This window comes from Corella eumyota, chromosome 2, assembly GCF_963082875.1.
Source record: "Corella eumyota chromosome 2, kaCorEumy4.1, whole genome shotgun sequence".
NCBI lineage: Eukaryota > Metazoa > Chordata > Ascidiacea > Phlebobranchia > Corellidae > Corella > Corella eumyota.
Genome location: NC_137491.1, coordinates 15,549,405 through 15,571,872, shown reverse-complemented (window position 1 = coordinate 15,571,872; position 22,468 = coordinate 15,549,405). Strand labels below are relative to the sequence as shown.

At 31.3% G+C, this 22,468-nt stretch overlaps 4 protein-coding genes across 6 annotated transcripts; 2 read left to right on the top strand and 2 right to left on the bottom strand.

The window, feature by feature from the left end:
* Nucleotides 1-227: 227 nt before the first annotated feature.
* On the bottom strand, nt 228-2,872 carry LOC145742113 (transmembrane protein 8B-like). Its single transcript, XM_082559874.1, has one exon. It carries the CDS (start codon nt 2,736-2,738, stop codon nt 882-884), a length of 1,857 nt encoding a protein of 618 aa, XP_082416000.1. The 5' UTR covers nt 2,739-2,872; the 3' UTR covers nt 228-881.
* A 415-nt stretch (nt 2,873-3,287) lies between these two features.
* LOC145743187 (uncharacterized) lies at nt 3,288-6,676 on the bottom strand. The gene is made up of 7 exons (XM_082561098.1): nt 6,426-6,676; nt 6,160-6,245; nt 5,780-5,914; nt 5,099-5,642; nt 4,860-5,023; nt 4,472-4,553; nt 3,288-4,405 (listed from the first exon to the last, which is right to left on the bottom strand). Exons 1-7 carry the CDS (start codon nt 6,560-6,562, stop codon nt 3,556-3,558), a joined length of 1,998 nt encoding a protein of 665 aa, XP_082417224.1. The 5' UTR covers nt 6,563-6,676; the 3' UTR covers nt 3,288-3,555.
* A 763-nt stretch (nt 6,677-7,439) lies between these two features.
* Nucleotides 7,440-9,421, top strand: LOC145741654 (fas apoptotic inhibitory molecule 1-like). Of its 2 annotated transcripts, none has more exons than XM_082559272.1 (6): nt 7,440-7,603; nt 8,046-8,161; nt 8,249-8,324; nt 8,620-8,772; nt 8,851-8,900; nt 8,969-9,421. In XM_082559272.1, exons 1-6 carry the CDS (start codon nt 7,564-7,566, stop codon nt 9,110-9,112), a joined length of 579 nt encoding a protein of 192 aa, XP_082415398.1. In that variant the 5' UTR covers nt 7,440-7,563; the 3' UTR covers nt 9,113-9,421. The 2 variants fall into 2 exon arrangements, with proteins under 2 accessions (XP_082415398.1, XP_082415399.1); XM_082559273.1 differs by having other exon boundaries at nt 7,441-7,603; nt 8,064-8,161.
* A 2,364-nt stretch (nt 9,422-11,785) lies between these two features.
* On the top strand, nt 11,786-22,042 carry LOC145741367 (uncharacterized). Of its 2 annotated transcripts, XM_082558948.1 has the most exons (18): nt 11,786-11,923; nt 12,060-12,237; nt 12,525-12,660; nt 12,778-14,127; nt 14,472-14,652; nt 15,190-15,331; nt 15,597-15,650; nt 15,959-16,065; nt 16,268-16,342; nt 16,760-16,910; nt 17,329-17,494; nt 17,767-17,863; nt 18,804-18,942; nt 19,032-19,157; nt 19,273-19,394; nt 19,823-19,872; nt 19,944-20,082; nt 20,164-22,042. In XM_082558948.1, the coding sequence occupies exons 2-18, from the start codon at nt 12,094-12,096 to the stop codon at nt 20,960-20,962; spliced, it is 3,978 nt and encodes a 1,325-aa protein (XP_082415074.1). In that variant the 5' UTR covers nt 11,786-11,923; nt 12,060-12,093; the 3' UTR covers nt 20,963-22,042. The 2 variants fall into 2 exon arrangements, with proteins under 2 accessions (XP_082415074.1, XP_082415075.1); XM_082558949.1 differs by lacking the exon at nt 16,268-16,342.
* The last annotated feature ends 426 nt before the right edge of the window (nt 22,043-22,468 follow it).

The window sequence follows — 22,468 nt, the reverse complement described above, 5'->3', positions numbered from 1 at the left end:
AGCTACAAAACTTTACGAAATCTTACGTAACTTTCGTACGTGTGAACGACTGTGTTCATTTTAAATGGTTGCGAAATCTTACAATATGTTACGTTGCGTTGCGTACGCCGTGTGACTTTACCAATTAAAAATTCCTTCATTCTTCTTTTTTTCGCCATATCTGCCACGTGCCACACACTGCAGCTTTTTTATTAATATATCTAAAACGTGTTACAAGTAATAAACATTTCGGTATTTATTTATAAAACAAGTACATAAACTTGATAAACGAGTTTAAGCTAAAAACAAACGATGTGTGAAGAATGTAAACCTCCACCTTAGCTCAAAAAATACAGCAAAAACACAGACTTGACTTAAAAAAAATTTAAATAATAATAATAATGATAACACAATAACAATATAAAAAATTAAAGATTTTGCACAATAAGTAAAAAAAGACAGTTTTTAAAAACACGTAAGAACTAATAAATCAGTATCAGTAAAGCATGTAGAAAATGAACAAGAATAAAATAAAAAAGTGCGTCATACCAATTAAAATTGTTACTACAAAATTTACTCAATTTTTATTTCTAACACTGTCCAATCAAAGTATATGTACCCACGAAGGGCAGATTTTAGTAAGTCTGTGAATGCCTTGAAGAATTCGGAAAAAAATTATATAAATGAATTTAATTTCATTTTGTAAAAATAACTGATTTGGTATGTATGCTAAAGTGAATATAACGTCATAGTCACTACCTTTAGTATACTACACAAGTAAGTACCTATAAGCATGAGATCAGTAAAAATATGTATGTTAAAGGAGTTTTTAAAAAAAATTAAAAGAAAAGGGCAGATTTTATCTCTATTTTTAGACTAAAAAAAAATTGAAAATCACTTCATTAAACCCTTACATCATTATCAAAACCTTCATCATCTTGTATATCAAATATAACTCCATTTCTGTTGATCAACTCTGGTGAAGAACTTGAACTGTCTGTTATTTTACAACCTTTTGTATGATTTTTGGGTCCTATTGGCAGTAGAAACAGGACAGCAGAGGCCATTAAAATATGCCACATACTATGAACAATATAGTAGTTGTCATTTGTCTCAACAAAAGCAAATAATGACAAGCCAGTACCTGCACAAATAACCCCTGGAAGAACTGAAAAGAGGGATTTCTTTTTACCAGGGTAGCATACTTTTCTTTTCCTGCATTTAAAAATCCAAGTCAAAAGAACAAGTATGACACCGAGTGCAGCAGGAACAATCGTAGTCCAAACATTAAATCTATCAAGTGAAACACCCACTGCTAGCCCTAAACATCCGATTACATGACAAAAAGATTCCACTCTATAACTAAACTTAGCTAAGGCTATAAGTGTGACCCAAATTGCAGTGATGGATCCCAGAAAGTCGGAAAATTGAAGAGTATTGTACGGCATAATACAATAAACAGCAACTCCAGGTTGGTCACAAGCATGGTAAAAAGTCGACATAAAAAACACAAAGAAATAAACAAGTGCCTCGGTGTAGAATTTTCGATAGATAGCTAGGACCACGCAGGCAATAAACAAAAGATTACTCAAAGTAAGTAAAAGGGTATGTAATAGCTGCTCTGAATAACTCAAAGCTTCAGTGCCATCAGTACAACCTATTCCCCTCCATCCCACCTTACAAGCACAAGCACTAAATAAAATGTCATCTGTTCTGTACAAACCGCATGAACCTTGTTTTTTAGATGATTGGCAGCCTTCAATACAAGATTGAAGTGAGACTGACAGTGTAATGGTTTGATATATATTAGAGCATAGAGTAGAATTAATGCCTTCACACTGCAATTCAAAATTTATTCTCCAGCGTCCAGATATTGGAAAAGGAATAAATCGAGTTACTGTTAATCCCTTTTCAGTGTTATTGAATAACTCAATATGAAAGCATGTGGAGCTGTTAATTTCATTTTCAGGTGATTTTAAGCAGCTTAAAATGGTCAAGTTTGCACCGGGAGCATCCAGTTTTGCTTTAAAGTTAAGATTTATCATCATAGTGCCTCCTGAGTCAGTGACAGATACAATGTCCCAATAAAATCTTGGTTTTAAGTGTTCAGTTAAATTCTGAGTGTTTTCCTTATAGTTAACGTTAAACAAATTATTAACTTTTCTTTCAAGAAAAAAATTTGTGTGGTTTTCAGGGGAATCTATTAATAAACCTGTTTGAACATTTTCTTCTGTGGTGTTTGTCAAATTTGGCGATAACCGGTAAACCTTTAAGTTCGAATAATACCTACAGTCTTGTGTTAAGCCTTGTACACTTATCTGCTCCTGTCTTTTTGGTAAAAACGCAGAAGTAAAATACTCACTGGATACTAAAGGAGGTGGAATTGTAATATTATGATTAAATTCTTTTTTAGGTGATAATTTATAACTTCCAAAATAAAGATTGTCGGTAAAGTTGACTAAAGTACCTTCTGGAATTGAGGCATTAAGGGGATTTGGTATAGGAATGCCATTTTTTCTTACAATTAAGTGAACGAATTCGTCAGGGCAGTTCACTGCAATTCCTTCAGTTGTTGAATTAACAGTTCCACTCCAGTGCAAAAGCATTGCGCTGTCTGTATTCCAGTGCAATACTTCTTGGCTTCCTATACCTTTAAAGTTAGCTAGTCTTTTATGCCCAAATTCGACTAACAATTCCATTGAAATTGATTTTTCGATAAAACATACTATAAAGCCGAAGCTAAAAAGAGCAATATCCATTTTTCTGACAGAATATATTTATTGATGGTTCGTCTCAGTTAACAACTTCTTTTACTTAATTTTGCTCTTTACTAGAATAGGAGAACTTTTAGCGAAAAATTAGGTAATTTTTTATACACAAAAAAATGACTTTGTTTTCGTTGGGGAAGACTTATAACTTAATATGTTTGGGTCATATGAGCAAAGTTGATTAATAGCATAATTTTTTATTATTTGGTATCTCTTTATCCCCAATATAAAAAAAACTGCGTTTGAGCATTAACATAGTTATTATTCGGTATCCCAACTCGGTCTAAATTTTAATTTTTTAGTTTGAAACATTATTTATTGCAAATACCCGAAAATTAACCTGTCGATTTTTTTCCAGTGTTCATGAAATTACAGCACCCAATGGTTGTATGATCTTTGCAGCACTGGCACTATCAGCATGCATAAAATACTGAGAAAACTATCAGCATGAAATACTGGGAGTCAAACCAACGAGCTTACGTAGTGAGGCCCAGTGTTAAAGATTGGTTTTAAAATAAAGTAATTTTGTGTTATTTTAATTTCAATTAAACGACATGCACACGGAACTAGGATTTTAGGATTGAAAAGATAAAAATTTCGAAAAAAATGTGAATTTTGTACAGTTAAACCAGAAAAACGAGAACTGGTATGGCATTGAATCTGTTAACAATTGTATGCTTACACCAAATGTTTATAAGTTTTTTTTATACTGCTAATTTACGCCTGTCGGTAAGTAATGTTGTTTTTTAAATAACAGAAAAAATATATATAATAACAATTATACATTATACTTCATTACAGAATAAGTTTATGAGTAGTTTTTGGAGGCATTCGTAGCGGGAGAATCGACAGGTAAAATGTACATATAATTTGACTGAACTCCCGGGACCACGTCTTCCAACAAAACATCAGGGCTTTTACATCCACGAAAATTAGGTGATGGCTTAGGCCGATTTGGTGCCCGAATGCAGTCAATCGGGTCGGTATAGTCGTCATCATTATTATTAATTTGAACGTTGATCTTTGATTTGTTCAGAGAATGTGGAGATTCGTGGATGATTTTTACAGGAAGCTCACTACCAAATTGACTTTTGGTGCTTTGAGAGGTTTTATCATTAGAATAAGCTTGCCCGGTTTTAAAACCTTTACCTGTTTTTGATTGGCTTTGTATATCCTGGGCACAATCGTAAATATGGCTTTTAATTTCTAAAGGCCGATTTAGTGTTGGAGAATTGCCATCATCCAGCATTGTTCTGGAAGAATCTTGCGTAATTTGATCATAATCTCGACTTGAAATGTGTGTGTTTTGATAAGTGGGCTTCCCATGAGCTGTGTTGGAACCGGATATTTGGGTTTCGGGACTGTTTCTATGCTTGGTGTAATTTTTCGTCTGTGGTCTTGAAATTCGGCTTCCCCAATGATAAATTGAATTCCATTGAGAATTGGATGGTGAATAAATCCGAGATTGGTCTTCATATTGATTTGCATTAAATTCGAAATTACTTAAAATGTTTGGCGGCGAAGGGGTTAAAGGGGTTTCTGGTAAAGGGTAAGGTAAACGCGAGGAAAATTCTTTTTCTCTCGTTAATATTTCAGCAGTAGTGTCCAAAATGTCCCTGTCTCTGTTAATAAGACTTTGTTGTCGGCGCCTTGAAAACCTTAAGAAAAAATGTTATTAAGATTAAGTGCACAATTTTTTAAACTTTAAAAAATGCCTTTTTTACCTGGTGTTTCGATTATCTGTATTTTTAATACTTCTTGTTCTGGTTTTGTCGAAATCAAAAATACTGCTATGATTTTGGGGACCTAGTAAATTAATATATGTCGTCAAAAAAAAGTTTAAGCAAAAACCCTAAATAAATAAATGATGGTTTTGTTGTAACTAAACCTAAGTACAGCAGCTTAGCCTTGGACAGTTTTATTTAATGATAAATATAATTATTAAAATTTTATTTAATGATAAATATAAACTTGTGAATAGGATTAAACATTTATTCTACTATAAAACTCTTTCAAACAAAGTGCGACATGCTTTAAAGTAAAATTGAAGATCACAATGGGAATAAAAAAAATATCTTTTGTGTAAGTTTAGATATAAAAAGTCGTTTTTACCTTGGGCATAATGTGACGCGTTTGAATAATCCGATGCATCAGACAACCGCCTTGTGACTAGGTTTGGTGAATTAAAATAAGACCTTGGATGGAAGTAATTTCCAGGTACAATCTTGGATTGGTTTCCGTGTGGGCGTTTATGCTCACTGTTTTGGTTCACTCGACTATGAACAAAAAATATAGCGCTTAGGAATTTAATTTTACAAGCTTTTTTGCCCTTGAATGTAGTATTGACTTACATTGACTTGAACTCCCCGTTTTTGCAAACACTTCTAACGGATGTACCGCGCGAGGAGAGAGTGGGAAAAGGAGAAAGGGAAGAAAGAGAATGGCCCTCGTTTTCTCCACCAGTTCTCATACTTGAATTCCAAAAATATTTTTGGCTATCTGTTCTATACCGATGATTCGTTTCGAACGTGTTGAGATTAACAGGTTGAGTGTTTTCGTTGACGGTTAGCTTTTTATTTCTTTCCAGCATGGCGCTGCGTTCTTCGTCGGTGTGTGCATATACCGGTTTAAAACAAGGAGTTTTGTGTTTTTCTGGGGTTGAATTTTCGAATGCTAGGTTAACTTCACCATGCAAACAAGGGTCGTCAAAGCCTGAACTACGCGACTCTTTAAATTTCGGTGATTCTTGTAACCCATAAAAAGGTATTTTTGAAGTGTTTAAAGGCGAGGTCTCGTTGTTGAAAGACTTTTGGTTTAGCTTAGGCGACGAGTTTGCACTACCTTGTGGACGAACAATCTGGACCTTATTTACAATAACCTCTTTTTTAGGAAAGCCTGTCAAAAATATTAAATTATTTCTATGTTAAATATTACAGCGCCATGTTGTCAGTTTAATTGTGCAAAAACGGAAAATTACAAATAACTTATAAATTAAATTGCGTGGTTAGTTAACAAAACCTACTCATCCATACCATCATGTAGCTTTGGATATGTCCTGTTTATATTTTCTGAAAATCGACTCTTAGGTTTAACCGTTGATATCGGACGATTCGGTAAACGTATTTCATGATCGCGTGGGCGTTGACTGTTAATATCTCTTTCGTCGTCTTTAACAGAAATTTATGGGTATGTATTAAATTAAAGGTCAACCGAACTGAACAAAAAAGGTATGTAACGCTGTCGACAGGTTGGTGCCAAAACGTATATTACCTTAAGTGGCGTCATAAAAGAACGCAGTTAGTTTACTTAGGCCATGTTTATAAATTCGGCACCTTTTATATGATTAAAGGAGATAGCCGATTTTTTAAGTTGGCTTCCCCTTTAAGCCTAACATTACTATAAATATAATAACCTCCATGTATCATAGAGTTCCAATTTGTTCCTCGTTCCTGGTGTATGACTAGATCTTGCTGTCTAGTAGATTGACTTATCTGGATTCTAAACACACAATTTTAATTTATTTTGTTTTTATTTTTGTGTTTAACAAAACAATAAAAATATATCAAAAACACAAAAGATAAACTCATTGCGTTTTTTTATTTTAAAATTTATCGATTTTATCAAGTAAAAATTATGTATTTGATTGTAAAGGTTAAAATTTCATATAATTTTGCTTACGCGGATTGACTTTTTACTCCCCTTCCACAGAAAGAACAAAATACGAACCAAGTAATAGAGGTAGCAATCATTGCCAATAATATAACGCCAAATCCCAACCATTGCGAAAGTTGATTAATTGAATCGAAAATCATCATTTAAATACGAAGCCTTGTCAAGTCATTAACACATCCGGTTGCCCTATATACTCCTAAGCGAAACTGAACACAACTTAACGAATTTCTATAAGTTAATTAATGCCAATGGCCTCTTAATAAACTGTTTAAAAATAATATAATATTTATTTAATATCTGAATATAAATTGTATTTTTTATCGTTGCTGTTTGTCTATCTAAACTAAAATAACTTACACGTAAATAAAAGACTAGTTATTTCCTATAGTATATGGTTTGCAACACCTGGAAAGAAAACAAGGAAATTGCGTCATGCGAATTGAGATTGCGTATAAATACATTTTAAACATTGCACCACCTACTCCTAAAGCATTACTTAGTTCTTTAGAGTTCATTATTTAATTTTAAGCTAAAAAAATAATTACGATAATTATACTAACATTCAATTAAAAACAGTTGCTCATAATAAAACAAATGTTAATTGCAAATTCGAAATAAAATTTTAATTAAGGCTATAAATTTTTGAATTACATTGTTGTAAAATTTGCCAATTTAGTCTTGCGGTTAATGTTGCGGTATTATTAATCATCTTTTATGCCATAAGCGTCTGGATTTAATTGGCGAATCACAAAATTGTTAATTCTAGATAAATAAAATTGGTAATAACTTTTTGGTCGTAATATCTACCGCCCATTAATTTAAAAACAAAATAAATTTCCATTAATTTAAAACAAGATATATGTTTAATTTTTTTACTAAGGTTCAATTTTTTTTATTATGCACACTTCCTGCTTGTAAAAAACTAAGATACTTTGTGCTAGTGAAAAGTTAAAAACCCTATTTTGACACAAATATGCCAAAATCACGTTTAAGTTGTTATGAAAATGTTTAGGGGGAATTTTTTAATAACAATTTTAGTTTGGTTAGTTACCAATTGACGGGTGCCTGCATTTCACTGACTTTGCTGTTCATTTTGAATTGCGGCCAGACTTATTCATAAACTGATTGTAGTACATTATAAATTATGGAATATGCAATGCTAGGAGCTAACGCCTCATGTCCAGGTTAGTAAAGTTCAAGTAAAATTGTCATAGCATAAAAGGTCAGAACAGAAAGTTGTATATTAAGGATTAAGGAAAGTGTTAATAATTGTAAGGCAATAATTTTTTTATAACCAATTTGATTTTAAGGTTTTATAAGTTGAAATAAAAAAGTATATACAATTTTAACCGATATCAGAATATTATGTAATTATTCAGACTTTTAACTTTAGTGATCTGATAATGGTATACAGATTAGATTTTAGCCTTAACAGTTTAATAACTTATGTTGGAGTAAGCTAGCACAAGTTTGCTCTTAATTTATGTTAAATAATTAAACGAAAGGTACAATGATAGTACTTATCTACTGAGCAATGCCACAAAACACCTGGCTTATTTCAATAATATTTTTAAATTTTGTAATGCTTTAAGCATTAGTAAATCTTATAAGATACATTGTAATTAGTTATGTCGAATGATTTAGTGGCAACGTGGGAAGTTGCCCTTAGTGATGGAATTCACAAAATCGAATTTGAACATGGAACCACTACTGGAAAAAGATTGGTGTTAATTGATGGAAAAGTACAATTTCCTTTTTTATAAGACATGAATTATGTTAAACAGTTTAGAAAAACAAACTCTAAAAATTACAAAATGTTTATTTTTTAGGTAGTTTTAAGAAAAGATTGGATGTTTAAACTAGTGGGCCGCGAAGAAATTACTATCGGAAAACAAAAAATCAAAGGTATATTTTATGATATCTGCTCATATTATTGAAAACCATATAACTAAATAAACATTCCTTTTAAAAATCAAAATTTTGAAAACATCATTTTACCAGTATTAAGGTCAACATTTATTTTAAAATTTAAGGCACTTTTTAGGGGAGGGTAAGGTAAGTTAAGCAAGGATTATTAAAAATGCATATGATTTCAGTCAAATGTCTGTTCAATAAAATGTTTTTTCGATAATAAGACTGTTATCCATATATAGTGGTTTTATTTAAACTATATATGCTAATATTCATTATTGTTTTTTAGGTACTATAAATATTGAAGCATGTAGTGGATTTGCTTATGAGTACACATTAGATATTCAGGGAAAAAGTTTGAAAAAATTTGTAGAGAATAAAAACAAAACAAGCAAGGCATGGGCCTTGCAATTATCTGGATGTGATACCAGGATTGTTTTGGGTATGGTGTTGTTAAATATTTTCACTTGAAATAAATTGGAAGATTTATGTCTAAAATTGCTAATTAATTTTTTCACAGAAAAAGATACAATGGATGTTTGGTGTAATGGAAATAAACTTGAAACTACAGTAAGCTAAATTTCCTTTTTTAATTATTTTAAACAATTAATATTTAAAAAAAATAAAACCTTGTGCAGGGTGAATTTACTGATGAAGGAACAGAAACACATTTTGAAATTGGTGATCATTCTTGCTTTATTAAAGCAATTTCAAGTGGGAATAGAAAAAGTGGCATAATACATACATTACATATTGATGAACGTCTTATTCCAGAAAAATAATTCTACCAAAATGTTTTTTAAAACATTAATTAGTTGAGCACAGTATTTCCTTGCCAAAGTTTTTAAATTCAAATATTAAAAATGGTGCACATAGATTTCTTACATTTTTATATTGTTCTTATTAGACTTTTTTTGGAGAATATATGAAAATATTTTAATGGCAATTTATTTTTTAAATCAGTATTTTGGTTGTTATCGTGATACACTGTGTTTACTTTTTTAAATCGTGAAATCATAAAGAAGTTTTCTTCATATAACTAAACAAGTTTTTCTTATTTTAATTTAAAGTTTGAAATAAAAGCATTTGTATGGTCAAGTGTATATTCAGAAAAAAATTCAAAACAAGCTGTAACTTAAGGAAATTAAAAATATTCAAAATACGTTAGGCTTAAAATGTGTAAAATAGTAAGTAAATTTAACAAAAAAAACAGAGTCTAAAAAAGATTAAATTATAGGGACCTTTTCTTTATTATTCTTATATCGTTGATCAGGTACACTGTTCAGTTGTATGTTCGTAAACGATAAGTAGGACAAACAAAATTTAAAAAAAGTTGACTGAGAATGGCCAAATTTAATTTGGTCCCCATGTTACTTACTAAACAACTAAAGGCCTACTATTAAGGTTAAGAAAATCTTTGTTACCTGGTTGGGTCTTGAAACAGTTGTATTATTTTCAATCTTATAATGTTGATCATTGCAGATTAAATGTATAGTCTTAGCACCTGCAGATCAAATGTATAGTCTTAGCAATTGTCAAAATCATTCGCATACAAAGCATAACACCAGCAGTCTTAGTGTACCCAAGGTCCGTGGATTGTGATATAAAGTTTTAAATTACAGCACCACAATGCTGGTTAAATATAAAATCTAAACCAAAAACATTTTATTATGATAATATTTATCAACCTATTATCTGAATTAAATTTAGGCTAGTCTAGAAACCGAGCTTTGGACTTTTTACAAATTGGCATAACCGAAGTGTGGGATGTTCCCACCTAATGTGTTTAAAGGATGTTGCTACCTAATGTGTACCTTTCAGTTTGAAATGTAAGTAGGATAGCATTAAATGCCACTAAAGTGCACTCCTTATACTGGTTCATATTTAAACTGTACACAACTATACCTACATATGTAACTTACCAGCAGCATCGTGTCACGGTAAGAACACTTCCTACACCACCATGAGGTCATGGGTTTAATCCCCACTACTCTCATGCTGCAGCACCCTCGAGTAAGGCGCTAAAACTGGTATGAACTCCTGCTGAGCCAGCACTCAATCAGCAGCATAATTATCATGCAATTATAATCTATAATATCTCAAACTGCTAAAGCAATTCAAGACTGGTTTGGAGTAACTGATGTTACTCAATGTTTAGGTCGCGCATTTGGCATTCCCATGTTGAGATAAAGATATATACAAAAAAAAACTTACATTAAGGAACTTAATTTAAAAATAAAAAAGAATCCTAGTTATTGATCTTCCTGTAATTAAATTGTTGAAAAGCATGTAATTATACTAAAAGATTTGTAGTAATTTAAAATATTATAAGATTCTGATAATTTTTTTAGTTTAAAATCCAGTTATCATTAGCTACTACGCCTTGTTAAAGTTGTATGCAGACAAATTTCAATTACCATATTGCGCCACAAACTGCAACGAGGATAAACGAAAATACTCATTTGAATAGGTTTGTTGCAGGCTTTTTAAATAAAAAAATCGATGTTTTTAATAAGATAAATTGCAAAAAAGTTTAAAAACGTAAATTATTTTATTTTTTAATGTCCAATTATTGTTAGAACTGTATAACAAACTTTGCATTTCAGGGAGGTGAAACGCTGAAAAGAAGGGCGTTAGCCAATCACAGGCTTTATATGGAGCGATCACGAGGTCAGTCGTACTGCTATCGTTTTATGTCGCCATTATTTCATCGCTTGCCTGAGAACAACAAAATTAGAATTTTGTAGTTAGCCTAAATGTGTAAATTAGACAAAGATACTCTAACAGGGCGTAGTTGTTAAGTTTATAGCGGATATTAAGATATTTTCAAGTAAAATAGACCGTTAAAACACCATAAAGGTGCGAATATTGTACAGCAAGGTTAAATTAAAGGCGCAGTCAAAATGATGCAACATACGAGACGTGGCTTGAAACTCGCGTACTAAAGTCACGTGATTCCAAGGTTTTTTGTAGAAAATTAGGGAGTGAAATGGCATTTCTATTACGTTTTACAATCATAATAACTAACATGCCATTTCCATGCGGTTTTTGTTGAACCAATCTATTATAAACAATTTATATTATTCAATTAAATAAAATTAGCAATTACACATATAAATTGTTGGGTAATAAAACCTAACATATTTTACGCCAGTAACTCCGCACTTGACACTTAAGATTTAAACTGCTATCGTAACTTTTTTAAAACATTCTTATTGACATTAAAAAGGTTGTCCCGCACCGTTAGTTTTTAAAACAAACAAATAAATAAAAAATCATTGTTTAAGTAATTTATTTGTGCAAAATTAGGTCGTTTATTTGTTGGCGTAATGTATATTTAGCTTGTTTATTAAGTTGAGTTAAAAAATAAAGTTAAAAGAAGTAGTTGTAGTAGTTTGTACCAAAAAAGATTTAGTTCAATAAAAATAAATTTTATAATTTTAAAATATAGAGAGACAAGCTGACAAGACAAGCTGACTATTTAGGGCTTTTATCTGCTTAAAATACAAGATATTTGTTAGTATACTAGTTTGTTTATATTAAAAGCAATAAAGAAAACTGTAATGGCCTTCTGAATAGCTACTACTACGAAGGTTAGTTTCTGTTATTTAACAACCAGATAGGATTTTTTATTTTAGGCCATATTGTATTTTTTGTTGTCGACTGGCGGACATTAAGTTAACTAAAAACTGTACCAAAAACTAACATTTGTTTTGTTGAATACTACAGGCTGTCCTTTTAGTTTTCTTTGTGTTATGGACGAATGGACAATAGTCTAGATGAAAGAATGGCCCCGGCCCTTCATACGAGCGAACATGAAAGAACAGATGTGACAATGAAGGACACCTATCAGCTGAAGGATTCAACTTCGAATTTGGACAAAAAAAATGGACTTCTCTTTAGTGAGGTAATTTTATGTAACGTAACTGGTCGATTGCCCGCCTACTAGTTGCATTTTAATTAATGTAATATGTGTACATAAAAAATTTCCCATGTGCACAAACTACAGTGTTTAAATTAAAAATTATACCTACAAATATATATGGTCTACTAAGCTTTGTTATACATAAGTTGGACCTTGAGTTGTTGCAGTACAATAAAATAACTATTTTGTTGTTGGCTTATTTATTTTATTTATTTATATTTAAATATGTTTTATTGAATAGGCGATTTATAATTTTTCATTCCTTTAAGATTGATGGACCATTTTCAAACACTTTGCCGGAAAACAATCATCACAACAAAAACTTTGAATCCAAACTTAATTCTGTTAATAAATGTTTGAAAGATTATAATCAAAGGGGGCCAACTGGGGATCATCAAATCACAAGTAAGCTGTTTTATGGACTATGTTAGTGAAAATTTGGTTTTAATGGCTGTAATAAATTAGTTTTGTAAACATTAAAATGTATTTCTTTAAGTAAGTTGTTGACATCCTATGTTTCAGATTTAAAGCAAAGTCAGCAGTTGTCCACTGATGGGTCAGGGGATTTTAAAGTTCCTAGGACAAATGGTTGGTCTAATATGGACCACAGCATTAACGAATCTAACTGCTTTAAACAACCAAATGATAGTCAAACACAAACAAAATCTAATGGAACAGGATTACATAAATTGGATTTAGATACAGAAACTTTATTGCCACCTAGTCTTCATTTAGATTTTAATGAAAAATCTAAAACATTTTTAATTAATAGTACAATACCAACAGATACTCAATCAGCAACTACAATAAGCACACTAATAAATTCAATTTCACCAAGTATGTCCTGCCCTGTAATTAGCTCCCAGACTAGCATCAGCATGTCTTCATTTTCAACTAAGACAGTAGAACCAAAGTCAGTAAATAATAATGTTGGCATTGAGGAAAAAGTATTAAAACCATGTGAAAAAGATGCGGTTCAATCTGTTAAACAAGTTAATCTGTCCAGTAAAAATCAAATTTCACTTCCAACTACTGTTGATTCTCACGTAATCAATTTTGTAAATGGTTTTAGTGACATAACCTTGTCAACAGAATCTAAATCTAATAAAACTGGTCCTCTAAATACCAACAATACACCTGTACAGTTTTTAAAAATGGATACAATTTCCTCTACTGAAAATCAACAAAAAGTTGCCAACAATGGATTATCAGATACTTCTACTGGCCAATCTAGTAACACTGCGAAAACTATTTTAACATTTAATACCACTTCTCCAATAAGTTCTCACTGTGAAGTAGATACTGACCAAAAAGGAAATATTTCACCACCGTTAGAAACCAAAACTTTAAATGTACCAGGTTTTCTTGATCTTGCTCATGGACTAGTTTCAGGTGGGCACATGAAAAATTTGTCTGCAAATTTGACCAATACTTTGCAAGAGCTTGCTGCATCTTTGAAAAGTCAAGCTGCTGCCATTGAAAATGACATCAAGCCTGTTAAAAAATCACCATCACCTGAAAAAGTTTTGAAATTTGATTGTTCAATTTCAAATTTAAAAGAAATTGAGTATCAACATAACCTACAGTTAAAGGAACTTGTTATTAGGGATGCAAAACTCAATTTTCAAGTGGCTGAATTACAAAAACGCTTGAACAAAGTTAGGATTGCTGGATTATCTCGTCATGTAAAAACTGAGCTTACCAATATTGCTGCTAACTGCCAAAATGTAAACATAAATGAATCGTTCAGCAGAAATCGTACTTTATGGAGGAATGTTTTATGTCGAAAATCGAATAACAAAAAGCTACAGAGTTCTCGACTTCAAAAATTAAAAGAAAAAAGTTTTGTGCAAAAGGGAAGCACCAAAACAGGTAATCGTAAAGTTTCATATATTTTTTTGTGCCCCTTAACATATTAGGTTTTTGTATTTTTGTGACTATTGGAAGGTGTTTTTAAGCTATCCCTCAACTCTGGACTGAAGTATAAATAAAGTGACATTGGTACAGGTTGAACCCGAAGATTTTTGGCTTAAAGTCTACTAAATGTAACTTCTTGCTAAATAGTGATATATATATATATATATATATATAGCATTCTAGTACAGAAAAATTCACATAAATCTAATTTAAAACATAATATAATATAATTTTGTTGCAACAAAAGTGTTTGTTTTGATCTTGATATTTAAATTACAATGTATAACATTTGTTTTTAGGTGTTTTAAAGAAAGAATTACACTATGCAAAAACACAAATAGACGAGGATTTAACTGATATTAGTTCTGATGAAGAAAGTGTTCATTTTGTGTACTCATCTGGAACTAGATATTCTGTTCCCAACGAACCTCTCAAGAAACCTAATGAATGGCAAAAAGCTAATTCAAAACCAAAATCTATGTAAGTATGTTTATTGACTAAAAATAATATGAGCTTCATATTTGTTTTATTATAATTACCGGTTGATAGCTTGCCCTATGAACTGCATTATAACTGTAATTCGGTTGCAACTAATATATGTCTATGATTAATTACTGGCACACCACAAACTAGTTTTTTTTCTGGCACTCCACAAACTAGGTTTCTTAAAGACCTTTAAGTTAAACGTATTAGCTCCATTTTATATTTATATATATATAGGCTATAGTTTTACTTATAAAAACAAACGCTAGTCAAATTTTATTTGAATATATTAGTCGAATGCCCGTCTTGCAATTGAAATTTAGTTGTTGTAGTATAAGTGAAACTCTTAACTAATGTTTGCCTCGATAATTTACCTGCGCACCACCAACAACAGTGTTTTTGTTCTGCAGGGTTAAAAGTTGGGCAAGCTCCATTATATATTTATAGATGTTTTATAAACCACTAAAAAGTGCTTACGCTTTTATTATATTTTTAGAAAATAAAATTTAAAAATCAAAACCTATAAATTTTCAGAGACAAAAGTGCTGCATGGAAATGGGCATGTGATCGGGCTGAAGTTGCAAAACGTTGGACATGGTTACAAGCCCAAGTTTCCGAGTTAGAATTTAAAATTCGTCATCACAGCGATTTATACAAACAAATAAGGGCATCTAAAGTAAGTGTTTAATAATCCATACTCCAAAAATATTAACATTTTAGTTAATATGGTATATATTAATAATATAGTTCTTTTATAACAAGAAAACTATATTTAATAGCAATCTTTGAAAATAAAACATTTTTTTTTATCTTTAATTAGTAATTGAAGCTTGTTTATTTTTGTATAAAAAATTTTTTGGCATGATCTGACTCAGTTTTTGTATCTAGTCTTTGTTCTAACCAAAGCATAATACTATGAAAACCTTTCTATTTATTTTTAGGATAAAGTGATATTAGGAAACCTACCAGAATCTTCTGTGACAACTAACAACAAGGTAAAGATATTTTGCAGACCTATATTTTATTATAAAACAGAAGTTTGAACATTTATTAAGGTTTTGGCCTGTTATATTTTGGGAGTTTTTACCCCAAGGTTTTGAAATGTTCTATGCTGTGTTTTTTTTACTTAAACTGTATACAGTACGATTAACCAATTAATTAGGGGAATTATGCTTTCATAAAATAAAATGTCAGACCACAAAATTTATACAATTTTTTTGATTACTCAATAGCCATAAATAGTTAATTAACAACCTTATATATATATATGGACTTTAGTTTAAAATTTGAACTATATTTTTAGGCTTGGGATGTAAAAACGGAACAAACATCACCCTTAAGTAATTCTTCATCCTCACCACAATCGAACATTAAACAACTAGTTAAAAACGTCGAAAAACAAACCAGCAGGTAATTTTTTGCATAGTCATCGATTTATAATGCTTTTGTTAAGCACTTTTTTATAAGCCAGTGTTTAAATGTGTTTATTTATTTATGCTGCCTTGGAAATTGCATATTGTATTTCCGTTGCATGTTTACACACCCCAGGGCTGTGCACATTACTTTTTTGTTTTCTTGTGGAATTGTAGAGCACTGTTTATTTTCATTTTAGTTTTTTGGACACTTTTTTACCATTATCTGGCACCACTTCACCTGTTCCTAAATCTAACTCCTCACCACCAACCAGGTTTTAAGTTATTTTATTTATTTCTTGCTCTGTTTAAGTTTGCAACACTATATGACTGTCTAAAATTCTGTTTAAGTTTGCAATACCATATGCCTGCATGAAAAAGATTATTTGAATAGTTTGGGCATTTTTATAAGTCTTATAATTTTGCTGGGCTGTTGATTAGTTTACGGTTAATCTCGTCAAAGTTTATTTATGGGTAATGATTGACTTGAATATAAAGGGTTGACTGAGACCTTTCTGTAAAAAAGTTAACCAATAAACCGCTTTTTGACAGTAACTTTGCAGATAATTAAAAGATACACATATATACAATTGCATGCTATTTTATGCATGTTTTATACTTATAATAAGCAAGTCACGTTATCGTTATTCTAATGTAAGTGCACATCAGAATAACTATTTAATTCTATTTAGTTTGGGGTCTTCGGCATTAATTCAAGACCCGCAATTTGTTGTTCCATCAAACGTTACTATCGCTTCTGCAGCTCGATGTCGACCACTTCGTTACAGTTTAAGACGCAGAAGATTGGTCAGGGTGTCCGATCTACCTTTCCAAAACAAAAAGGTAAATTTGTTATATTGTGTATGGTCTTATAAAATAAACAAAATCAAATGGGCCGAATGTATATTAAATGGTTATTGAATGGACATGTGTTAAGTTTGTTATGAATGAGTGAGGGTTAGGGTTTAATTTATGTGATCTTTTAGTTCCATTTGGTCCATTCCATATCCATTTACTTATACATTTGATCCATTCTATTTTATATTATTTATATTCACCCGTATTATAGAAATATTATTGTTACTTATTTCATTTTTGTATTTAAACCTTGGTTTTTGTAGTTTAAATTATAACATTTTAGACTTTTATGGGATCTATTTATGTATAATAAGGTCAGGAGTCAAATCACAATCAAATGTGTAATGTTTAAAACTAAATAACAAGCATGTTATCTAATGTGAATAATTTTCATACAATACAGCCATCCACAATATCCAACAATAGCAGCATTATGAAATCACAATGTAACCAACAGACCCCTTTCACCCGGCGTGATGGCAGACATCTCGATAGTTTACAAATGATGAGCGATACAAAGGCAGCCACGCACGACCATTCCTACCACCGAGTTCTTTCATTTGACGAAGGTAAATAAAAAATAAAAAAAAAAATTTATAAAAAAAAAATAAGACTAAAATATTAATCTAAAAACCAGAATAACTAAATTAAATTTAAATACCTAACAACTTTATATTTAATTAAATTGTTTATATTAATTTAATTGCCCTTGGCTAGGTTACTTGAACAAAATAAATAAATTGGTGTGCTTAAGGCATTATCAAATATTGGGTAAAATATGAAAATTTATTATTTATTATATAATTTTGTTAAAACTGATATTTTATGTGTGTTTTTGTAGATGTATCTTTGTCAGTCAGGATGAATGCTTTTATGGGCAGTAATTCTAAATGGTGTAAAGACCACTCAACCAGGCGTCATAACATTAGTGAAAGCAAGTAAGTTAACATTTTGTAAAATTTTACTAAAATAAAATATAAATAATTATAAAGAGTTTTAACGTAATTTTAACTAAATGACATATTTAAGTATTAGATCATAATAACTATATATATAATAATACACCATAATTATTCCTAATACTATAATGGCCACAATAAGATTTTTTTTAAAAAATGTCAAAAATAATATTTTGAAAATTGTTGCTTTAAATAAAGAAATTTAATCTGTTTAATACCCTTTGCAACATAGCAGTAAAACTTAATTACTTTCCCTTCAAGAAATTGTATAGGGTCACATGAGGGGGAATGAGTATAATTTGAAGTTTGATGAATTGTAATTTTTTAAACTGTTGCTATAGAAAATTTTTTTTAGTTTAAAAATGACATTGGGTATGTAGACAATATATATGTGTAATTTTACTTCCTTGCTACAATTAAATTAGGTAGTTTTATTAATTTTTTTTTAAAATATTGAGTATACTCATAGGTTTTAAACTTGGACACATATGCAATAACTTACAGCAGTAAAAAATCATCTGCAGGACATAAGTGTTTCCGGAAAATTAGATTGATTTTTGCATGAAATTTTTTTTTTTTTTTTGTATGTTAAAAAATATTATAGGAAACATATATAAAGAAATAATTATTGTTTATTTATTTTATTATTATAACTTATCGTACACATTGCTAAAAAGAAAAGTTTGTATCAACACAGAAAAAAAATTAAGATAGGTTTTTATGTAACATACTCATATCCCCCATACACTCATCTCACCCTATGTGACCCTATACAAAAAATGTGTTACAACTTGTTTAAGAGATTTGCTAACCTTAAAAATTTTACTTTCAAATAAAAACTTATGTTGCCATTTAAAGCTCTATTACTATGTATAAATATATATGTCTATAAATATATTTATAAATTATTTTTTTTTAGGTTCCGAAGTAAAAAGAAAGAATTGAAGAGAAAATTAGCAAAAGCCGAAAAGCTTATGAGATCAGTCTCAGCTCTCCAGAGGAACAGTTCTGTTGACTCGACTTCCTCCGAGAAGAGAAAAAGAAGAGGAAGTGCACAGGTGATTTGTTTTTCTAATTTTAGGGATGCGAATATTTCAAAAATTGAAATCTGAAATTTTTGTAAAAGAAAATTTTACAATTTTTTTAGATTGGTGATTCCAACAAGAGAAGTAGAATGATGTCTGTTGATTCGGATATTGAAACATCTTCTTTAAACAGGAGTGGATCTTCTGATATGCTAAATAACTCAGGGAACGGTTACACCCATTATCAGGTAAAGTATTCAAATGTTCTAAAATTTTTTTTTCTATTTTTAAAAATAAAATGTTTAGAAAAAAAAACTTTTTCGGGTCCAATTTTACAATATTTACAATTGTTTTTTTGTTCAGGCCATGTTAAAACGCAAGAGACAAGCGGACCAATCTTATGACATTAACAATATAGTTATACCTCTTGGACTCACTGCTACTAGAATAGAGAAACTTCAATATAAAGAAATCTTAACACCTGGGTAATCATTAATAAAATTTTTGTTTACGCCACTTAAAGGTTGTTCACTTTTCCTTTCTATATGGAAAGACCGTTTGTGTTACATAGTGGATGTGAAGTCCTGAACATGGATGTAAAGTCCTGGGTTTATTGCTCCTTATTTAAAGTGCTATAAACCGCATTAACTTCTGCAGTGCCAAAAACCTATCGGCAACTTAATTAATGAGCAATTGTGAATATTAAGATTACTAATTGCCAAAGTTAACTCAATACTGAGTTGAGGTTACAATTGTTATCTTAAGTAAAACATTTCATTTGTGAGTGACCCTTAACACTTAACTTCATTGTGTGAAATACTTTTATTGGGTAACATTTAATAATATTTTTGTATTTGTGAACTGTATTGACATAAAAGAAAATCTTTTGTAAATTTAGTTTTTTTTATTTCAGTTGGAGAACAACCGATGAAGAACCTACAAAAAAGAAATCTCTATCTCCACGTAAGTTAATTTAATCAATCTACCCAAATTTAAATTAATTTCTTTACATTAAACCCATATTTTGTTAACAGTACCTGAATATGTATTGGAAGAACAGAAAAACATGACGGACATGGCATATCAAATACGACACGATAATTACGAGGTTATGGAGAAAAAGAAATATGTGGCTTATATCCAGTGGACCATGAACAAAAAAAACGGGGCGAGGTAAATATAGATTTTTTTAGAATTTATTTTTAGATAAAAAAAAAATTTTGGAGCAAATTTTTAATAATAATTTGACTTCAGATCCATGGGAAGAGCTAATCTTCCTCCCCAGGTGGATGCAATGTTAGCATCCACTGCTTCGAGTCCAACTTTTCTTTCTCCCTCTTCCCCATCCAGTCCTGATCCCTATCCCTCTGCATCCGGGCGCACGCGACGATCGTCCTCCGACCAGTACAACTTCCATGTCCACGCTTCCATCTCGGACGTGGGAAACGTCTCACGTGATCAACACTCGAGGCTGCGCGAGAGACTATCCTCGGAGCAGCATCCAAGTGTCACGTGGGAGTGCCGTAAGTTCCCTTTGAGTGATGCGGATTACGTTGATCTGATGAAGGAGCCTGTCTTGGAGTCCCCCAAACCTAAGTTCCAACCCATTCACACGCACGACACAAACACGGCGCCTAAGTACAAAAACTCGCGATCGTCGGACACCAAGTCGTACATGATCGTATCTCGATCACGTGATGACGACCATTACAGCGACGGATCGACCGCGTCGTCGACGTCACGGCGCAAGTCATCTGCCACGACCAGGACCAATTCTCCGGTGACGTCATCGTTGCTACCTCGACGTCACAAACCGACCGCCACGAAAGACGATTTTTACTACTACAGTGACATAGACACTGAGGACGATTCAGCGACGTCATCGGCTTGTAGTGACGCGATGTTAAACAGCGACGAAGAACGGGCCCGCAAAACTTTCGACCACAGCGATCGCTGGACCTCAAAATCCCTGATCTCCGAGACTTACTCGAAGTCACATGACTCGGAGGCGAACGTCGTTCCTCCACTTCTTCTTAAAATTAAAAAGCGGTAATTTTTTTTTCACTGTCCTGACTTTTTCGTTTTTTTTTTTGTAAAACTGCCATTCGTCTTTTGATAAGCTTGTATACCAATAATCTTTTATATAAAAAATAGGGCGTGTAACCAATTACAGTTTCGATTTTGCATATTTTTGTGTCTTAAAATACTTGATTTGCCATATCATTATATCGTACATATAAATAGCGTTCCGATACTTTAGCTAAAAAAGCGTTTTGTTCAATTTAAAAAAAATGATAGTTAATTATTCTATATAAAAAGCTCTTAAGTAAAACGAAGAAAAAAATTAAAAATTTAGTTAATTTTTGTATCTAGTGTAGAGTTGTTCGTTTTTTAACGTTATTCGATTGTGTTTATTATTTTTCAACGTTAAAATGTTCGTAGTGGTTTTGTTCGCTCGGCAGAAGTAACGCGCTGAGCTTCGAAGAATTTTCTCCCGTTTCAAATTACAACAATTTCATTGGAAAATAAACCGTGTATTTGCTATAAATAGATAAAAACATTCCGAAAATTGATATCATTTCATAATACCGAAACCTATTTACCGAATGAAAAAATCTTAAATTTTGACAGACTTTTTACTTTAAGAATTTAGAATCATTTTAAAAAAAGGCTTAATTTTAAGGGTTTTATTAGAAAATGTGTAATTTTAGGCAAAACGGCTTCTCGGGCATATTGTTTTTGGACATATGTCAGTACCGTAACCTAATACTTACTCTCGGAACGATATATTATTCCTAAACAATTTTTAAATAGTTACGGTGTTACTATTTTTAGATAAATATTAATAACATTCCAAGGCAAAATTTATTGCTATGAGAAAAAACTATTAATAATATTTTGTTTGATTTGGGCCGAAACGGCAGTTTAATTTATCGCCCAATTGTCATCGATTTTATGCTAAATAGTTATTAAACGATACCACATGATATAAAATATAGCAATTTTGTGTGCACTGGGTTGGGTCGAGGCACACCCGAAACTGAAGATAAAACATATCATCAAAATTTTGACTTGTTTATTAATTTAATTTCTTATAGCTTGTTGTCCTTGGACAAATAACGTTAGCGGATCGGTCCACAGTTCGTTTGTAGTGACCAAATTAATCTGTCTTAAAACAGGTCAGTTTAATTTCAATTATACTGGAAGCTTTTTCAGTGTAGTTACTATCAAATATGAACAGGTTTGTGGGTTATGCTTTATTTCCATGGAACGTGTTGTGCTTGTTTTTAAATGTTTTATCAGTTGCAACTGCAAATTGGATTAACTCTGGAACCAGCACGCAAATTTCAATAGGTTTATGGGAAGAGTGCGTAAAAAACGAGTGCACCCCGCACGAAAATGGTTAGTGATTAATTAAAGTAAACTAATATAAAAGTGTTTTTTTTTTGCAAGTTATCATTGCTAGACCTATAATCAGTATAGTTTTATAATTATTACCGCCCGGTGACCAGTCATTTTAAACTGAGGACAGATCTAGCCTAGATAACTAAACTTCAAA